The 22,512-nt window shown below is 30.8% G+C and overlaps 1 protein-coding gene across 3 annotated transcripts in view; it reads right to left on the bottom strand.

The window, feature by feature from the left end:
- The window catches only part of LOC109598414 (disheveled-associated activator of morphogenesis 1), a 69,840-nt gene that overhangs the window by 35,246 nt on the left and 12,082 nt on the right, over nucleotides 1-22,512 (bottom strand). For 2 of the 3 annotated variants that reach the window (XM_020014324.2, XM_049970036.1), the window contains exon 1: nucleotides 7,440-7,781. In XM_020014324.2, coding sequence (XP_019869883.2) covers nucleotides 7,440-7,487 — 48 coding nt within the window. In that variant the 5' untranslated portion in view covers nucleotides 7,488-7,781. Of the gene's footprint in view, nucleotides 1-7,439; nucleotides 7,782-17,657; nucleotides 17,683-22,512 lie in introns of those variants that run through there. The other variant, XM_049970037.1, reaches the window with a different exon arrangement.

The following is a 22,512-nucleotide window of genomic DNA, read 5'->3' as shown; positions in this document are numbered from 1 at the left end:
TATTCCTTGTTAAGTACTAATTCTCTATTAACTCACCTCAAAAAAAAAAAACAGTTTATTAAAAACGGTGCAAGTAGGTGTATTTGTTGTTAAGATTAGGGTGAAAAAGTAATTGATATAGTTTTGGAATAAAGGGTGACGCAATAAGGTATTCATAAAAAAATTCCTTTAGAAAAATTGTCATTCTTTCATGATTTCTCTTTTCATAATACATTCATCAGCTCCACAAAAGGATTTTATCAAGTACGACAAATTGGCATTTGTATCCTACCCTTTATAGTTGATGAGACGAAGCTTTGTAAGAACAGAATCATAACTTTTTAGTAAATGATAAAAAGTATTTTCTACGTTCTTTAAAATCCCAATGTCGTTTTAGGAAAATTGTTGAATAGTCCTAAAAATATCTTCTAAAGTTAACAAAATATGGTTTTATCAGTCTTCGTATCTTTGGATTATCTTTAGAGTAGATGGGAAAACTTTGACAAATTGAAATTTGTATCTATTAAACATTATCAATAATTCACAGTTTCTTCACTCAGAATTGATGGGACAAACCTTTGGAGGAACGGAACCACAATATTTTAGTAGATGTGGAAAAGTTTCTTTTATGTACAATAAAATCTCAAAGTCGTTTTGGGCAAATTATTGCTCAGTACTTATATATTCCCTTCTAAAAGTCAACTTCATATCTTTGAAATCTAATTTCTTCATTTTAAATTAGTAGATGATAAATTGAAATTTATTTCATTTGTAACATTATTATCATTTTACAGTTTCAACATTTAGAGTTGATGAGATAAAGCTTTGAAGGAACCGAATCTCAATTTTCCAATAGAAATCCAAAAGATTCATCTAAATATTCTATAATCCCAAACTTATTTTAGAAAAATTGTTAATCCGTCATGATATATTTTATCAATCTTTGCATCTTTGAAACCTAATTTCCCCATTTCAAATTAGCACATATAGAGTTGATGGGAAAAACCTTTGGAAGACCAGAATCTACAACTTTTTGGTAGACACCCAAAACCCAAATAACGTGACCATTTTTCGACTCATAAATAATTCATCGAACCGACCATCCAAATAATCTAATTACAATCTAAATCATCTCGTACATGATCTAGATCGAACTGGTGCCCACAATTAAGTTACACGGCTTCTAATTTACGTCGTCGCGCAGTGTATCAGATCTTGAGTGTATCTTCGGCCTACGTTGTTTACGTGCAAGTTCGGCAAGAACTGTGCCAAACGAAATGGAAAAAAATCGGACGGCCAGTAGTCCACTTAAACGAGTTATCTGATACACAATCGCAATTCAAATTGGATTTGTAACGGTCGGTTTGTCCGGCAATGGTCGTCTGTTTCGGAAACTGGAAGGACATTGTGTGTTGTAGGAAGTCGTACTGTTGTCGGCGAGTGCAACGTTCACGGCAACGGTGGTTCACAGACGGAAGGACATTTGCGGGAAAAATGCTGTTCTAGCCATTGTTGAATCTGACAAAAGTACCAGAGTAACATCTGTTGCGTGGACTCCAATTATAAGACTTTGTCGTTAGTGGTGCGCCAAACTACCGGTTACTGTTAAAATTATTAAGTAACAGAATCATAGAGCGGTCAAAAGACGACATGAAAAATAATAAACAAAACTCACACGTTTTAATTACCTAGGTACAATTAACATTCTGTTGTCTATTGAAATTTCCAGTGTTATTGTGTGTTTTTATAACGGGTTTACATTATAGTTTTGTATGACATGTCATCACCAACAATTATAGTTAATAACCGTAGATTTTTTAAACAATGACACATTAGTAATTAAATTTTTAGTTAGGCTTTGAACAATAAAAACTCTTTCTAAAGGATATGATCCTAAATATTATAAAAATCAGGAGATCCTCTGATGAATATCTACTAACAGAATAATTTAGAAATATATAAAAAATTATAGATGTTACAAATGAATCCGAAAGATCTATGGATTATATCAAAAATCTGAAGAAATTAAAAAATATTAGGAAACGTCAACATCTAAAGACAGTGAAAAATTCAAAAATAGAATTAAGTGGTACAATAGTAGAAAAAAATAATCTGAAGGATATAAAGAATGTTAAAGTTTTTTTATCTCTTATTTAGGCTTTTCATTTTTTAGCTTCTTTAAAAATTATTCAAAGACATCTTAGTCTTAGTTGGGTAGTTATTAATATCATTTTTTAATATTCTTCAGATTCTTTAGATCTCTTTGGATTCTTAAAGTAATATTAAATCGATGTAAAAATTGAGGATTTTAAACAAAAACGAAATATCGTAAAGAAAATTAAAAAAATTACAAAATTAATAATTCAACTCAATGAATTTAATTTGATTAGAATTATACAAAAACTAAAAAAAATATCTAAAGAATATTAAGAGTATCTGAAAAATGTATGAAATCCAAAGAATGAGACTGAAAAAACCAATTAAACCAATTTATTATACTGATTAATTATACATATATATTTTAAATTTCATTAAGACGCACTCGTCTAAAAATATAAAAACTTAAATCTAAGCTTGTGAATGAAGAATTTAAAGAAACTGATTGTCCAAAGTTCCAGAACAATTTTCTACATGTTAACAAAATTATGTCATGCAATAAAAATGTAATAAACAATGTGATTAAAGAGTTTTCTAAACATGTAGAAAACATGAATGGAACATGACAATAATGCCCAATTATGACATTAATTATGCCATTAAACGACTAAATCACATACATTTTCGTTTTGTTAAGAAATTATGATTATATGCTTTCCACCTCTTTTGTAACCTCAGGAATGATTGATGAACTCTTTTGTCATAAAAAAAACATTTGAAGGTCCTCCATCAAAAATAAACTGAAGCATGAGAACTAATAACTGGTTTCCCACCATCGACATTAAATCTCGTAATCAAACAATAAACATCTAACATTTACCAATTACGGCGGAATATCCAGATAGTTAAATGCAATATTCGTACTGTGCACAAGTGATTTGCACATCTTTTGAAATACTATCCGAATAACATCTTGCATAATGGCTGAAGAAGTTATAAAACATGAGAACGGTACGCTTTTAACAATGGTCGAATTCCTGCTGCAACCGAAGGTTAGTTTCTAGGTCAAGTCTAAAAATATAACGTTCAGTTCTTTAGCACGAGATTAATTGCTCGTGTAATTTTGTCTAGGCGATTAAATTCTCGGTTTCAGGATCCATTATCCGTCGGTTTTTCTCATCCTGCGCGTACGAGAAAGTCGCCGTAAGCCAAAGCCGTTTCCGATATCGGCGAACAAAGAGAGGATCTGTGTAGGTACGATCGCAATGAAATTTAATTCAATTATCCTGCGCGTATGGTTTCACCGCTCTAGATTCAAGGATTCCTGTTCGATGAATTTATCGGATTTCATTGGCGTTTTTGTGGTGTTTATGGTCACCACAATGCGGAAAATTTCTCTTAATTGAATTACTCACGATCAATCAATTAATAAGATCAGACCATCAATTGGGAAATGGTATTTGCGATTGAACTGGAAAATGGGAATGATTTTTCATATTAAAATTATTTTTAATTTTAAGAATTTACAGAATATAAGGCGTAAGAACAATGTAAAGAAACAATGTCATAATATGGATGATCAAGTTTTATAATATTAACTCAAAATCCAGTTTAAAGAGTCTGGAAATTTTGAGGATTCCAAAGTTATATAGGTACGTGAATAAAAATTAAAAAAAAATCTTAATAATATTTAATCAAAATCATTAATTAAAACTATTTCAACCTAAATTATAAAATTTAGAAGATGATTAACAATGTTAAGAATCTAAAGAAATCTGGCGAGTGTGAAGAATGTTGAAAATTTGGTAAACAATGTTAAGAATCCAAAGAAATCTGGAGAGTCTGAAGAATCTAGAAAATTAATATTAATAACTATTCAAATACAAAAAAGTCCAGTTTAAAAAATTTTAAGAATCCAAAGTACCTCTCAATGAATTGGAAACTACAAAGAAGTTAAAAAATGAAAAGTCTAAATAAAATGAAAAAACTTAATTATTCAAAATAATTAATCAAAATTATTTGAACCTAATTTATAAAATTTGAAGAATGTAAAAAGTTTGAAGAACCTTAAAAATTATTATTAATAACTAATATAAAGAATAAAAAATATCTAAAGAAGAGTTAAAGAATATGAAGAATCTGAGTAATCCAAAACACTCTAATTAGTTAAAGATTATAATGAATATAAAAAAAATGAAACCTAAGTAAAAAAACAAGAAATCTCCAAAACTCAAATTTCCTACTAGTTATACATGATCATCAATAGAAAAAGCTTTGATTGAGAAACTTAGAAATGTGTTTTTTATTAGATTTGTACTTAATTTAAAAAAAAAAACATAATGAATTTGGGATGCATAAATAATATAATAAGACAAAATTAAGTGTAGGTTGTTATTCTTAGTCACTTTTTTGATCCTCAATTTCATTAATTAAATGTTTTTATAATATTCACTTCTAATCCATTAATCAAAATTATTACAAACCTAAAAATGTTTATATCCTTGTTACTTTTTAAGATGGGTGTGTTATCTGAATTTTTTTAACATTTTTTTATAATTTGCACGAACTGCTCTAAATATAAAATAAAAGATTTTAACGTAATAACATTAACATTCCTGTGTTAATAAAAAGCCATTTATGCATGGTGGTAAACAACAATGCTAAAACAATTAGTCCGTTGGGATGACCGCAGTTTTACATGGTTAATAAATTATAAATTACATCAAATTAACGATAATTCGTTGTAATGGGTTGGGTCAAATTAGATCAATATTTAACAAGCCGTAAAATTGTTATTTATGTGCGAACGACGTAAGAAAATTGTTGGTTTTAAATTACAATGGGAAAAAAATGGAGAATTTCCTGCTTTAATTACCATTTAACGTGTAATCATAATGAATATCGGTAAACTACTTGGTCACAGTCAAGGTAAAAAAAGTGGTGACTTAACCGAAAATATTTTCCAGGAATGTTTTAATGTTACAGTTTAATTACTTGTAAATTAAACTGGACGCGACGATTTGACGAAATTCTTTTTAGAAACGCAATAAATAACGTCGAGGAACCGGAATTTTATCAAAAACAAATTAGCTTATTTACAGTTAATCTTCGGCAGCGTTCACGCGTAAAAATTTTACTTTTATCTAATTTACATCCGAATAAACGAGTCATTAAACTACGCCCACACGGAGGAATTTGCGAAAAATTTACGACTTTCCCGGATGGTTCAACAATCTTGGGACAGTGCTTGAATGGCGTTTTACTTTCGTAATTTATGTAAAACGACGACATTTGTCCGGACGAAATTATAAGCTTTCAAGAGCTATTTTGACAAACTGGTTTCCCCTATTCAAGTTTTTACGCTTTGTCAATATGAGATTTGTTGAGTGGATGACTGTTATTGTAAATAACGTTTTCGAGATGTATATTTAATTGGATGTTAGATAAAAAACTACTAATAATATTATTGTTAAAATTCAACGACTTGCCGTTGATATTTTCACTCTGTTCGATGCGATAAAAAGAATGGTTTCATTGACATAAAATCTGAAATGTTCCACTTAAGAGCGATCACGATATTTAAAATTAAATGGAATGAATGTGTGAAGAATTTGAAATCATATGATCTGACTTCTGATTCACAAAGAGAACGTTTTTTTATGAGAAACTATTTCACCTAATATTTTAATACCTACATTTTTATATCGAAAAAATTTAATTATTAAGAAATTTCTAATGACATCTTTTCTTCCTGATTATGTTTTTATGTCCATTAAATAAAAATTATTTTAAAAGGCTTTGGAAAAGATTAGATTTAATTACTTTAGTTTTTGTTAAGTTTTAAAAAAATGGCGAAGGTTACAAATAAATTAATTTCATAATATCAACAGTTTTATTTATCCATTTTTAATTTTATACTTGTGTATTTTATGTATTATATACATAACTATATAATTTTATTAACTATAATTATGATATTGAAATTATCTCCATAATTTTTTATCTGACTTTGCATAATTAAGAGTTTTATAATTATTTTAAAATCCGTAAGATTAAATTTCAATTTGAAGTAAATATTTATTTTTTATGTAATATTGTTATCCACAATTAAAAAAAAATTTTGTTAAATTTTAAAATAAAGTTTTATATTCACAGAATGGATCAAGTTTAAGTTTAAAATTTATTAAACTTTTCTATATATTATATGTACATAATTTATATTTTATTTTTTTTTTAAAAATTTACAACAATTTGTCAATTTTTTTATATTATTTTATATAATTAATTCAGTTTTAGTAACTCATAAAAATTTAGATTTCTAAAGTGCAATTTCAATTGACATTTAAACTAAATATCTGTTAAGTTTATATCATATATTTAATATTAATTTGGTTTTTTGATTTATGATGATAATATGAATTTACTTGACCACTTAAGATTTTTGTTAAATTTTATTTATTTTTACAGAATTAATTATTTTTATTCAATTATTTCAGAATTACCAATCATATTTATATAATTTTATTAATATTTTATAATTGTATCCTTATTAAATTTAAAAGAAATCTACTTATGTTAATTTTCTGTCAGAATAAAATTTATAATATTTTTATAAATGTTTTAGATTTGAAAAATTTAATTAAACATTTTTTTATTAATTTTAAAAAATTTATAATTATGATATTAAATTTAAAAGACTTTCCCTATTTTGATTTGCAGACATATTTGAGATTTATTATGATTTATAAATACTTTTTACATTTACGTAAATAATATATTTTTGTAAATTTTTTTATAATCTGAAATTTGATAAATTTAATTACTTAATTTATTGGTTAAACTTGAAATAATTGTGTGGTATAAGAAAATATTTTATATTTTATATATTTTTTTGTTTTTACTAATTGTTTATAAACTAAAATAATTAAATTAATTAATTATTTTTAGAATATAAAAGTTGTAAAATATCTTTTTGTATATTAACATTAATTATTACAATTACAATAAGATAATTTTCTTGTTTTTTATAAAAATCCTTGATTAATCGTAATTGAATTTGAATTTATTTTGGATAGTAATAATAAATTGTTACCAAATATTTACTTAATTTTGTGTATTAATTTAAAAATTTTATTGTAAAATTATGCAGTTTCATTAATATTTATAAAAACACTTTGGCGTAAATATATGGTTTTTAAAATAACTGATAGTGATAATGTTTTTGTTGGATAAAAACAACGGTTTCACCAGAAATAAACTCGCACAAAATTTTTATGCAGATGTTAACGTCCTATACAATGGTTACCATTAAAAAAAGTTTCATAAAACATAAAAACCCACAAAAATGAACCGTTTCAACTTACATTGTGAATCTTATCCATAATTTCACTGATCTGCTCCTTGCTGCACATCTTGCTTACAGTATTTCAACAACCACAATAAGAAAAATACCACACTTTTCATACAAAAGAATCAGACTCGAAAAAGGTCAAATTTTCATTATCGCAACGGATAAAAATTAAAAAATACACAACACTGTCATTCCGCGCGTCCGTTCACTTTGTAGTCTGCATCAAAGGCAGGATCGGCGGATCATCCGCATGGTCACGACGCACGGCTCTTCTTCGGGACAGTGGACAGGTGATGGCCGGGGCACCATAACACGATTTGTGGCGGCGCGTTTCGCTCGTGCACCGGTCTTCGGTCGACAGGTGTAACAGAACGACCCGGTGCAACGACGGGGCCTGGAAATCGCGCCGGACGAAGGTGGGAGTCCCCGCCAAAACACGGCGGTTGTGCGGAAAGAAGAAGGGGCGAGATCGATGGATTAGCATTGTTTTGGCTTTTCGGGTTTAATATTTTTAGAAGAGAACAACGTTTTCTTGTCTAAAATTGTTACTTTATTATCATCAGTTAGTCTTAAATATTGAATGATTTGTTGGTTTACTATTTAAAACAGAATAACATAAAAGTAATTGACATTCAGAAAGCATTTTATACACGAGTTAACATGAAATGGACAAATCAAAAGAACACACAATAACTTACTTTGATTAAAATTTGATAGTATGACCTCAGCTCACTCACTGAAACCTTGTAGAACACCTCAACACCAAAATCCAATAAAACAGTCGTTCTTTACTAAGTAATAAGCCCGAAGCACTGAACCAAAATCATTAAGGCTTTTCAAATGACAACACAATGCCTTACTTTTATCCAATGACACCTCATTTTCCGAAACGTAATTACTCGGAAATAATTTCATGAAAATGTAAATCTTATGGGAAAGTCCAACCTTCACTAATTGATAAACCATGTAGGCAATTTATTTTCGTTTTCAATAGTGTTTATGTTTTCGTTTAGGTCGTCCACAACTAATTGTGGCATTGTGTCATGTCGTTCATGGGGCAATGGATTTAGAAGTGGTGTTTTGAATGAGTTCGTACAATTTATGCACTTTTCACTACAATTATTGTATGGGTTCGAATAATTATGAGGTTTTATCGTTTGCACGTACAAAAACAAGGCAATATAAATGTCAGAATTTAACATAACTGTAAAATAATCAGAAGTTATTATATCAGAAAGATTTCTTTTGTTCTTTCTCAAATACAGTTTTAAAATCTGAAGTAGCTAAGTCTAGTTTACGCTAAGGTAACCTGGTTTGGCCTAACCCAACATAACAAAACTATTCTTTTCTTAAGGAATTGCCTTAAAATGTTTGCATTATTTTGAAATAAATAAAATTTAAATTTTAAAGATAAAATGTAAATAAATTAAAATTATTTCTGAAATACAATTTTATAGGAAATTAACTAAACTAATCTAATCGCATAAAACAACTTAACCTAACAGGGTCTAATTAGATCCAACTCATTCTTTTAAAATATTCTTTGATAAAGAAAAAAGAGTTCATTTATTTTTCCTAAGATACAGTTTTAAAGAAAAAAAATCTAAATTAATCGACTCTACACTAAGCTAACCTAACTTCACTTGGTCCAACCTAAAACATCCTAACCTAACTTGAACCATTCATTCTTGCTTTACATATAATTTTAAACAAAGAAGAAAAAATGTAATTATACAAATAAAAAGGAAAAAATTGAAAGAATATTTCTGAACCTTGACAATCTTTTATCAATGTATAAAATGGGAGACTAAATTTTCTTGTCCAATTGTTATCTCAAAAAGTTCATTTATTTTTCCTAAGATACAGTTTTAAAGGAAAAAAATCTAAATTAATGGACTTTACACTGAGCTAACCTAACTTCACTTGGTCCAACCTAAAATACCCTAACCTAACTTGAGCCATTCATTATTGCTTTAAATATATTTTAAACACAGAAATTATATTGAAAGTGTTTCTTTAAAGCAGTTTAAATTATTTTAAAATAAATAAAATATGAGATTATACAATTATAAAGTACAGAATTGAACTATTTATTAATTGCAAAACAAGCAACAACTTGCTGACAGATTAGTTTTGAAATGGATGTTGCGAGCATGAAATCCTTCAATTTATACGATATTAATGAAAAGTGAGGTAACTTTTCAATCAAAATCTAAGACACCCATCGATCCGATGTAATAATTAGATGGTGGCGGAGCACTGGAGCCGACCGACGGAGTTAATGAGTCGTTATTAAAAACAAAACGTCCGCTGTTAAACATATGCAGTTGCCCAATACGTTGCAGCCACTTTTACTTCGGAGATCGGCTTCGGATACGACACGTTCTGAAAAATCTCGCGGGAGAGCAAGTGAAAAAAATTGGAATGATTAAATTCCGTCACGTAGGTTTGAGTTATTGCCGTGGAAATGTACCAAGTACTTATCGGGTATGGATGGGTATGTAGATTGCGGGGCCCGCGGTCGGTTATTAACTCGATTTTTCTCGCACCTGTGCCCGTAAATTATTGTTTTCTCGATGCATGGAAATTTCATGGGGCTCCCATGCGTTTTGTACGGCCATAAAAAGACTACAGTCTTGGGAAATGCTCACAACACAACTCCTGTGTTTTAATATGTTTATAACTTCTTATTTTCTCTTCTACACATAAAACAATAAACACGTTTTAACTAAAATCTTACATATTTATTACTGATATTTTTTGTTGTATACCTAAAAATTGTTTTCTCTCTATGAATACACTGGATTTCATTCCTTTATTAAAGGTCATTTCTCTTTTTCTTTCAAACTGTGGCAATACATAAATACAACAAAATTAGGATCTCCTCAACAGCTTCAAGTCATAACCAATCAATAATTTGTTATTATGTATCTTTGAACAAAAAGTGTTCCTATTAAAATTTGTAGTCTTTTTATCAAAAAGGACACTGGATTTTATTTCAAAGTGATCAAAGTTTTCTAAAAAATATATTTTTCTTTTTTTTCTAAATTATAGCTAATCTATATATAAATGAATATTATAAAAAGTCTAATATATATTTGTGTAAGAAATTGAACGCTCTACAAAAAAGATATCTTACAATTTTTTCACAACTCTTACCTTTTAGAAGACATTGGAGGTCAAAGTTAGAAGAATTTAACAAAAATGACTTTTTTACTTCCAAATTTTATAACTCATGGATAAGTAAATATTATAAAAGATACCTTTTTTGTAGAGAGTTCAATTTCCTACAAAAATATATGTTGGACATTTTATAATATTTACTTATGTACGAGTTATAAAATTTGTAAGTAACAGAAATATTTTTGTTATATTCTTTGAACTTTGACTTCCTATGTCTTCTAAAGGGTAAAAGTTATGAAAAAATTGTAAGATACTTTTTTTGTAGAGCGTTCAATTTCCTACAAAAAAAGTAAATAGAAATTTTCTGTACGATCAAGTAAGAGAGAGATGTGGATTTTGCCATACTGGACTGAAAAAATGTGACAGTGTCGGTAATTAAAAAAATTGTCGATTTTTTGGCCCACCCTAACGTGTACAATTTTGATATGACCTCAACCGTTTTTGGTCATTACTGATCAATAACCTCTCATACATAGATCTTATCGAAATTTCTTCTTGCATAACACCAAACAAAAATTGTTCTGACTATTTCCATACAAAACACAAAGGAGAGTGCGAGCTTGAACACGCGATCGAAACGATCGTGAAGAGAAGTGAAGAAACCATATTACCATTAGCCGACCCATAAATTATAAATAATTTAACCAATTTTTTTTCCACGTAACCACACTTTCGTTTTCAACCAACGGAATCAACGTGCGCCTCGAGCCCGTGCATGCGGTCATTGTCTATAACAATTTCACTGCACAACAACAAATAAATCCGACAAAAAAAAAGTCCAATATATAATGCGAGTAAGTCCAATTGACACTGACCGTACCATTAATAACTCGGATGCCATTTACAAGCAGCGCTGGGCAATCATAAATCCACGCCAGAAATATCAATCTGACATAATTTTATCAAATATTTCAAGCTAATTGGCGTAATCCTTCGTACGGTGCATGTTTTGCAATTGGCTAAACGATAGCACATCCGGCGCATAACTTAATTGCGATTTTTTCAAAAACGACGTCGAACACGTACTTTAATATTGACCGGCGTAGTCGTATATTAAGGAAAATTAAGTTCCAGGCGAAACGCGATCCATTTCGCAATGTTTTATTGGTCTGATTAACAATCTGGTTTATTTATGAAGTTTGTGACGAGGACTTTATGTTTACGATGTGTGCTCGAAGGTTGCTCCCGCTTTGTTTATTGAAAAACACTCTGCGTAACTCACAGAACGTTTACTGTACCATTTTATGTGTAAAATTGTCCATAAACAGTTAACAGAAAAGTGCAGGGAGGTGTGAACAATCTCGATACAGTTTTATGTTGAACCGTTGGATCTGAAATGCCAAAATAAATAATAACAGCACCGTAATTAAGCCGTAATTGCAGTTGTTTTGCTTTCTAAGCCCCCGTGAACGTTCACGATCGATCATGATCGGGAGGTTTGAAACAATTAACGCCGCAGTTCGATGAACGGACATAAAACGTTTCCCCGCGAGTGGCCTTAACACAACACGGCCATTAGATGCGAACGAAGAAAAGAAAAATCGGTCACTTTTGTTTGTTGTTGCTGTTGTTTTTTCTATTTGTCGAAGGGAAATCGACTGGGCAACGATTTGCACGAATTATCAATTAGTGAGGGTTGCGACTTTCTATCGGAGTTCACCGCAAACTTGGTACTTAATGGAAAAAGGTGTAAATGTAATAATTGAAAATGGGATTTATTGTCTATATCAAAGATGTCGACCCAGACCTGAATTGCAATGTTAACTATGCAAACTGTTTAATTATGTATAAGTACAAGAGTGAGGCTTGTTAAAAATCACAATGTTCTACTTTTTGATGGACGTATTAGCAAATCACGGTGCATTTCTAGTATTTGAATACAATTTGCAGATTTTATGGTACTTGAATGACCAAAATTTGCCATTAAAAACTATTTTTATAATTCTAAACCTAAGAACAAAAGAATCAACCTCAATGGACATATTAGCAAACTACATTAAATATTTTATATTTAATATAATATTAATAGAAGTATCATTAAGATCTTACCATGAAGGATTACTGATCAGTTATGACCTAAAACTGTTGAGGTTAAATTCTTCAAACTACTTTTGTAACTCCAAGTTTGTGAACAAAATAATTGGCAATAAAATAAAGTCTTTCGACTTACTCAAAATTAGTTTACTAAACTCATTAAAATTTTCATTTACATCAATTTGTTATGATGAAAACTTTAAGTACCAAAGCCTAGATTGTTAAAAAATAAAACGTTCTACTTTTGATGGGTATATCTGATATTTTAACATATAATTTCAAGAAGAAAAATCAATAAAACTTTACTGTGAAGGATTATTGATATCGATCATAATCGTATGACTTAAAAATCTTGAGGTCAAATACTTAAATAAACGAAATTTATAATTAAAAACTATATTTCTAATCTCAAATTTAAGAAAAAAAGATTTTTTGACTTAACCTTACAAAACTTATTTGAATATTTGTTTAACTCAGCTTGTTAAATGTTAAAATGTTCTATTTTTTGAAGAACATATTAGCAAATCAAATCAAATGCTTAATATTTTAATGAACAGTTTTTAGTTCTAAATCATGCAAAGAGAAATATTAATAAAACTTTTCAGATAATAAGATAATTAAAGAGGTTAAGTCAATATTTTATGGAATTAAAAGTACACTTAAAAATTGTAGAAAATACTATACTAATAATCTGTTTGAAAAAGGAGAAAAAATCTGTCACACTTTGGTGTGAAATCCAGTTCATTTATAAATATAGAAGACAATTTTTGACAAGTAATTTGTCAGCAGAAATAAATGGTACAGTTTAGCTCCCCTTGATTTTCAATCAGAAATGCTGCACATGAACACCACTAAGACAAATGGTTGCTTGGACACGTTGTAGTGAAATTCATACATTTTTTATACTAATTAACTTGTTTAAAATAGAACCTTCAAAACAATGGTCATATTATTTTATTTTAATCTTACATCACTAGAGATTAGAAGATTACAATGAAGGTTGTAATTTATATTCTTCTTTCATTTTGGTATTGTACCATTAATATTAAGTCAGTAAAAAACGTCATTACAAATGAATATATCATGCAGCAGTCTAATTATAGTGATTTGCTCAAGTTATTTAGCTATTGCATAGTAAACGTGAAACATAAATCATAACGATCCATTAAAAATGACAATCTGTTATCTATCGTTTATCTGTGAGTCACCGTGCATTTCCTACTCCATTTTTAAAAAGTGAAATTAGCAAAACGAACGAATTTTTGATAAGCATCAGCCATTTGGCGCAGCTGTTTTTTCGCAGTTAGAAAGTAAATGAGCTGTTTACATAAACAATTCATATCGCAAGAGTGCCAATTTTTTTTAATTAAAATTTAGTTTAATTGCCAACAAATTTTACATTCCAAATTTCGTTTCGCAGAATCAAATTCGAATTTATGGAGATGACGGAATTTTTCGCAGTTACATGGAGAAATTCGTGTGTGTAAGTGTGTGTGTGTGTGTGAAATGTGTCAATTAAACGCACAAACAACATTTCTTCACTTGTCCAACCTTAAAACGCAAACCGAGTTAACCAGCCAGTTCTAATAGCATCGCAGATAAGAACCCGATTGGATTTCGTAACCTATTGGAATGTTAAACGGCCTCCTAATTGTCCGGAAATCAATCCGGGTGGAATATAATTAAATGCACTTTTTCCGAGACGTACGTTTACATATATTTTTTTATGAACTTTCTCGTGTGGCGCCAAAACGACCAAGTGGGTCACAACAAGCGACCCATTCGATCTCGAGTTTATGTAGGGCCATTATATTTTGTTAAGCATCTCAACCAAATCGATTTCAATGCCTGCAGTAAATGCAATCCAAACACTTTGTGGGCTGGAATGTAAATAACAATCAGTGAATTCGTTGTTATATTATTGTTTGTCTATGTATGGACACATTTGAGATGTTTTATTATTGAAGTCGAAGCTTCGGATCAAATAATACATTACTCCTAAGACTATTGAACTAGAATGGCAACAAGAGTAAGTTATTACACAAGATGAAAAAAATGTTGCCATTTACTCCGCACAATAATTTTAGACAAATTATTTTGAAGCATAATACAGTTCACAGACAAAAACAAAAAAATACTCACGAAATTAAACTTATTCATGCATTCATATTGATTTGATAACTACCATTATTACATTTTGTTTTCGGTGAAAGCTGCCATAAACACTGTAATTATGGTGTATAGATAATACCAAACTATTTACGTTCGTTGTTGTTTCATAATAAACCTAATTGATAATTTTTACAGACGATCGTTCTTTGTGAATATGCCCATTCGATTGTGGGTGTGTTATTACTGATAATTCGAAATTTCTATTAGCAATTATTCGCCAACAAATCGTGACAGTTTCATGAAGCACGTGAATGGGTTCTTGGTTAAATTTGTTTTCGATTTCTTCAGGACATTGTTGTCTAAAAATTATGTTAAAGAAGACCTAAGAAGGAACATTCCAGAGGAAACCAAAACTAAGAATCTCTAAATAAATGAATAACGAAGAGATAAGAGAAATCCAAAATCAATTTAATGAAATCATAAATCATCTCAAAATAGGATAAATTTATGGATCAGGATATTGTTGTCTAAAAATTAGGTTAAAGAAAACCTACCACGAAATCTTCCAGTGGAAATCCGAACTAAGAATCTCTAAATAAGGTAAATTGGTGGAAGAATTGAAATAATGTACTGTCGTCTTCAAATTGAAGGGCAATGAAAACTCTATCTATAGAAAGGTTTGTCTAATTCTTCTGGAACTGAAAAGGCTTCGCTTTGAAGAAAAAAATAGGCAAAAGGAAGCCAAAACCAATTTAATGAATTCATAAATCATCTCTAAACAAAATAAATTGATGGAAGAATGAAGAACCTAAATTATCGAAGTGAAAAAGAAATAAAGACCGATCAAAATACAATCTGAAAAAAGATCCCTCTGGAACTGAAAAGGATAAAGAAGAATTTCCTGGCATCAAAAACCACTGACGAAAAGAGTTCTTCAAATTAAATTGTAAATTTAGAATCTCGAGATCTTAAGGATCTAAATTACCTGAGTTATCTAAAGAGAATGTTTAAGTAATCAACAATTTAAGTTTATTACTTTTAAAAAACACTTTGGATGTAAATAAAATTCGATTTGAATGGGTTCACGTCGTATCAAAATAATATATCGTGACACAATGTGACATTTAATTTTACAGCTACAATTTGCTCATACGTGACTACCGATTGAATTGTTGCAAATGCCGTTTTTATTATGCAAAAAGTATTGCAAGAAATGACATAATGTTAATGTCTTCGTCAATAAAAAACACATCGCTACTCCGTCAGTCACAAATGATTAGCGGTGTTTCCCTATTAACTTAATAACATCTTAAGAGAAGTATAATTATGCAGTAATAAGCAAGTTCTTCGGAAACACAATCCAGCCAACATGTATCCATGAAAACAAATCATTCCAATGCTGTAAGACCGATCCCATGCACTTGACATTCATCCGTATGCATTGTGCTCACGTCTCTCTCACCAGATCTACGGCGATCACTTATCATTTAACTCGATCACAATTAATACCCATTAACGGACCGAATCGTTTCCGGAATGGAGAGTTTCTCTTGGAATTGGCGCGATACGTCCTTGGTACAATGATGCATTCGATCGTTGGCATGTAACGCTTTTTTTCTGCCTCCAGAACAAATGTCACGTGTACGACGCTGATGCGACGTACGATTATTGTTTCGTTGTGCCAAGTGGAATGTCCATGTGAATCTGCACAATCTAAATAACGCTGTGACATAATGGCAGTGGCATTGGAAATCGGTATGATGTGATGAAGCTTTTATGCTGTCGTAAATATTAATCGATCGATTGCAGCAGCATGTAGAAGAATATTTAAGAATGCTAAAGAAGATCTTGTGAGGCACCACCTTTGCTGGGCAACGTTTAAAGGTTGCTTTATCAAAAAGGTTGTGACTGTAAAGCCAAAATTAGTAATAAGATCTGGGACTTTTGTTCAGTTTATTAACTTTAGGCATTTAAGAATGTTAGAAGAAGATCTTGTAAAGCACCCACCAACTTTGATAGACAACGATTAAATCATTAAAAAGCTGAACGAATTAAAAGCTTGATGGATTGACTCAATTTTTTTTGTGAAGCCTTGAAAAGTGCATCATTTAAAGCTGACGAATCTATAAATATTCCTCTTAAAGTACTGAAGACACAAATGTCTAAGATTTTAGTATTGTTAATTAATTTTTGGTAATCAAAATTATTAAACAGAGATCATGTAAAATGTCACCTGCATCCTGCAATCATAGGAAATGTCGATCTCACACACAATGCAAAACGTCTCGGCCGATTACGTAAACCCTCCAGAGCAGAAACCGCATTTCAATGTAACATTTTCTTTATTTTTTCCAGTTTTACACAATCGCAGCCAGTGAATGAGTTAATAATGCCCTTATACGGTCCATTAAAACTAACAGCGGGCAACAGTGGCGGATGGATCGAGGTAACGAACCGAACGAAGATCATCTCGCCGATCTAACAACGTGCCTAATGCCAATTGATGATCCTTATCATGCTCTGATACGTTCCAGCGGGCAAAAATGGTTTTGTTTAATGGCGTTCTCGTTGAAAATGGCGCGCCACGTAATTTTCATATTGCCGCGGTCGGCAGCGAAAATATTTCTAGGTGATGCGCACGGGACGGTTGAAACGATATAAAAAAGTACCGCTTTGTCGCAATTTGTATATCATTGGAGCGAGTCGTGTACCGAGTGGAAATGGGATTGTTGTTGACATTTTGTGTATCGTTGCACAAGGCGGATTCTAACATTTATCCCGTAAAATGCGGCACCCACAACTCAACACGCCGAACAATGAGCCATTCCTACAAAGGAGCTGGTACCCCGTCCACGAAACGTTTAATCTTGTTCCTCTCACGGGAATTGATCGGTTGTCTTACCTTGTCGGAAATGGTGGCTAATTGTCTGCAACAAAAAAAAATGTAAGGCGATTAATAAACTTCAATTGAGGGGACCAGTTTTTCTTTATTAAATGTATGTGTGTTAGAAAGCCACCCATACGGTGCCGATCAATATTGCAAATGGTTCATATAAACATATCGGACGTACGCGACTGGCGTATTAATGGCGGGCACAATAATGTGTTATATTTTCTCCTAATATCAATACATTATAAAATGCTAATAATTAATGACACACTATTTATATGGAGTGCACGAGTGCCATGCCCAATTAATTCGTCAATGATGTGCAACTGATAATTCCGATCGATATCTAAGCCTGCATAGTTTAGATCTGATATCGATGACTAATTCTGGATATATGGAGCATGACATCTGTGACGATAGGCGCAAAAACGCGTCGCAGGAAGCGATGACTGCATCAAATATTCTATTAACAGTAAATATTTTACTTTTTGTCAAATTAAAATTATAAAGTTAGACAGCATTTGTGCCAAATATTTGAGATGTTCAAGAAGATTAGAAGATATTCTCTTCATTTTTGACAAAACAATTTTTACTTCTTAATAGTTTTTAAGTAATTTGTAGGGGAATTTTAAAAAATTGGCATGGATTCCTTTATACGATGTTTCACAATTCCAGATCTTTTGATAAAAGTAGATCTTGTAAAGCACTACTTTGGCTAACCAACGATTAAAGTTTGTATCATTAAAAAGCTGGATTGATGGAATCAATTTACAAAGCTTCAATCAATTATGGTGACTTCGAAGCCGATCTTTTGAAGAAATTTAATAACATCTAGGGCATTACATTTTAAACTCGTCGCAGAAAGAGATGACTGCATCAAATATTCTATCAGCAGTAAATGTTTTACTTTGTGCCAAATGTTTCAGTTGATCAAGAAGATTAGAAGATAATTTAAGGAACCTCTTCATTTTTGACAAAACAATTTTTACTTATTAATTATTTTTAAGTAAATTCTTGAAGAATTTTAAAAAATTGACATGAATTCTTTCATATAATGTTTCATAATTTCAGATCTTTTGGTAAAAGATCTTGTAACCACCCTGACTAATCAACGATTAACGATTGTATCATTAAAATGCTGGATGAATAGAATCTCTATTTTTTTCTCGGAGTAATCAATACACAAAGCTTCAATCAATTATGGTGAGAGAGAATAAATTTAATAACATCTGCGGCATTACATTTTAAACTCGTCGCAGGAAGCGATTACTGCATCAGCATTAAGATTGACTTTTTTGAGGTATTTTAAACAATTTACATGGAATCTCAATGTTAGTAGATGATTTAACGACAAAAAATTATTTAAAATTAGAATATGAATAATGTTATGGATCAATTAATAATGGAACCCATTGAAGTCACCTTTTCGATCTTTCGCAATACAGAAAGTCCATCTTGAGTATAAATTCCTTCAGAAAATTGATTGAATCTTATAAATCTACCATCCAATCTAAAATTTAAAATGTGAAGATCCAAATAGCTAATGGCATGCTTAACATCACTTTCTATGGCACATTCAAAACGGGATAATTAATAATCCGTACAAGCCAGATTTGTTAAAATTCCATCGAATACATTAAACACCAAAACACAACGCATCAACGAATTAATTTAATTTTTTTTTTGTCGTGCCAGATTCCCGCTTGGACACCGATCGTTATGTGGATTTGATGAAAGCGCATTATGGCGATCGGTGTCACCTCAATTTAGATGAGCATTACCATGCACGACGACTTAGACAAGGCCGTAAAACGAAAACAATGAATTGACAATCGAATGACAATCGATGCGGCCGTTCTAAAAAGTGCGATTTATATGCAGGATCGCAGCGACTTTGGAACCCATCGAACGCATGTTAAACATCTTTTAGATCCGTGTTCGTTTTGTATTTTTTCTTGTAAAGTGCGTGGAATCACTCAAGACCTTTAATATTCTTGCAGAAATCATGTTTTATTGCCGAGAATGATGGTTTTTAATAACAGATCGGCGTTGGAATCACTCAGGATTATTAATATTCTCTTCAGGATCTTTTGTTCATAAGCATCTTCCAAGGTTCCCCCTTTTATAAAATGATGAGATGTTCAGGCTCTTTGGGAGATAACTTCCCTTTTTGATGTGATGATGAATCTCTTCTTCCACTTTCACGTTATTTAAGCAAATAACTCATCTACACCTTTTTAATTATTCCAACAACTTAATAGCAATTCACACAATGGTTTTGTGACGCCACAACGATTATTTAAATCGAAATCGGCATATAAACGCCTAAAACCAATTACAATTCATAATCACCGCCAATGAAAATGCGGAAAGGCCCGTATAATTCTTCCATTCTTCTGTTTACGGAGCCCGATTTCGCAATAACAATTGTAAATTATAGCGTAGTCAAAAAAAACTCGCATGAATAAATTATAAATATGCTTAAAAAAATACTTTCGCCAAGTTTTTTTTTGTTGCTGCAGGCAAAAATCTATGCCTCCATTATTAATTACAGGATACTGGACATGTAGTGCATTCGAAAAAGTGTTACGATTTTATTCTTATTTTTTAGGTGAAACTTGGATAAGTGACTCACGGCGACCGAAAGCAGTACTCTCATTCGGATGTGACACCTGAAGAATATAAATCAAGTGGAATCGTTGCAAACAACAAAACAATTAGTTTTGGTCATTGTCTATTTCTGGAATATTACTCTCGTGTGTTTGTTATTGTCTATTTGACCGAATTGTATAATTTATTAATAGTAAGACCACAAGGAGAATAATTTTTTGGTGTTAATTAGAGATTTTGTTGGTTTGAGAGGTGGTTTACATATTATTAGTTACATTTTGAGAAAGATTAATTATTTTGATAAAAAATTTCTAGGAACACATTTTGGTAATAGAATTTGCAGAAAAATTTTTTTGAGGTTTATAATAGAAAAGATCTTCAAGAAGATTAATGTTCAGTCTATAATTCTCATTCGAATGTGGCACTTCAAGAATATAACTCAAAGGAACAATTAATTGTATTTATTGTCGGTTTATAAAATAATATTCGAATATTTGTTATTGGTTGTTTGACCGAAATGAATATTTTTTAGTAATAAGATCTGAATCAGAATAATTTTAAAGGTCTTCATGTATGAAAGAAAGTTTATAAATTACCAGTCACATTTTGAAGAAGGCTAATAACACCTTACTTAAAACTTTCAAGAAACATTTTGGTAATTGAGTTTTTAGAAAATAAGCTTTGAGGTTTAATAATAGAAAAAACCCTCAAGAAGATCAATGTTAGTCTTTAATTCCCATGTGACACTTGAAGAATATAACTCAAGTGGATTCGTTGCAACCACAAGTACAAATAATTGTTTTTATTATCGGTTTCTAGAAATTTGAATAATTTGATTAATCCAAAATCAATTTAAATAGACATAATCCAAATATTTGACGTAATAATATTACTGACATGACACAATTATGAATAAATAATCCGGTTGTAAAATTAATCGTGTAAAAATGGTTTTGTTTCATGTCGAACTGTCAGTCACATATGGAAGCACGTAGAACGTGTGCCCTACAATGTAGCAGACATCGATCGACATGAATAAGGTTAAACTGACAGAAAAGGACGTGATGTTTGCATTAGGCAAAACGCACAATGGGTTTATAATTAACAACAAGAAATTAAAATAACGGAATAATAATTCTGCACATTATATTCTACCTAAACATTACCAACTACTATGAGCATAAGTAACAAAAGAAATTAGATTAGATAAAAGGTTATTAACTATCGCAATTAATAAATGTAAAATGTAATTGTTTAATAATTTCCGCACATTTTTGCATTTTTCTCATTGCACATGCAGGCATATTTGCAGTGCTCTGTATGCTAAATGGGCAGGTATGTGTACGTACGTGCTTTTTTCATTTTGTAAGGTGTGTAAGTTATTTGTAAGTTCAACAAGTTACTCAATATTTATTATTTACAGTGCGATACCTGTTGGTGTTTTGCTCATACATTTTAATGTGTTTATTGAACTTAAATGCAAAATCGCTTCGAATTATGCGTCCAGAAACTGTTTGGAAAGTAAAAATGTCAATTGAAAGACGAATAACTGTTCAATTGCGACGGAGTTTTGTTAGCAATGAAGACGTTTAATTTTTGACGGCACGACTTTCACCCACACTCAAGATTTAAAACACGGAAGAGAAAAAGTGTCAAGGATTTGTTAAATCGGATTTTTTATTATATATTATTGGAAACCGATAAACCGAATTATTACGATACAGTTCCAAACTATTCAAAACATCTGTTTCCGGTGTTACGTCGTCGCTTTTATGACACCGTATTAGAAATCTTTTCGTATACAATAACAAACACCGACAAACGGAATAAATCATGAGCATCTCGGACGTTTGATAATCTGTTTATTTTATTAGCTACTTTGTAGCCAAAAAGAGAAACACAAGCTGAACCATGAACCTTGTTCTTAATTCGCCCTTATTGTCGTTCACCAATTAGAAATTTTCCGTTAGATTGATGCTTGATTAATTATGAATACACGACGCGTTTCGCCTAATACATACATCACGTCGTTTTTTATCAGTTCAACCTTATTCATGTCCATCCATGTCTGAGTGCTTCATTGTGGGCCGCACGTTCCATTCTCCAAACCGAATAATTATGATTAATTAACGATCAAACACAATACGGTTCGGAAGTTATTAATGTTTCAGGCCTTGCCCAAGCTTAGTCGTGTTACGAAACACTGAAAACCACTCGAAATCAAGTGTGTCACATCTTCCCAGCCACTGGTTTCCAA

Source organism: Aethina tumida, chromosome 7 (assembly GCF_024364675.1).
Source record: "Aethina tumida isolate Nest 87 chromosome 7, icAetTumi1.1, whole genome shotgun sequence".
NCBI lineage: Eukaryota > Metazoa > Arthropoda > Insecta > Coleoptera > Nitidulidae > Aethina > Aethina tumida.
Note: the sequence above shows the minus strand (reverse complement) of the source record. Positions and strands in the feature narration are given on the sequence as shown.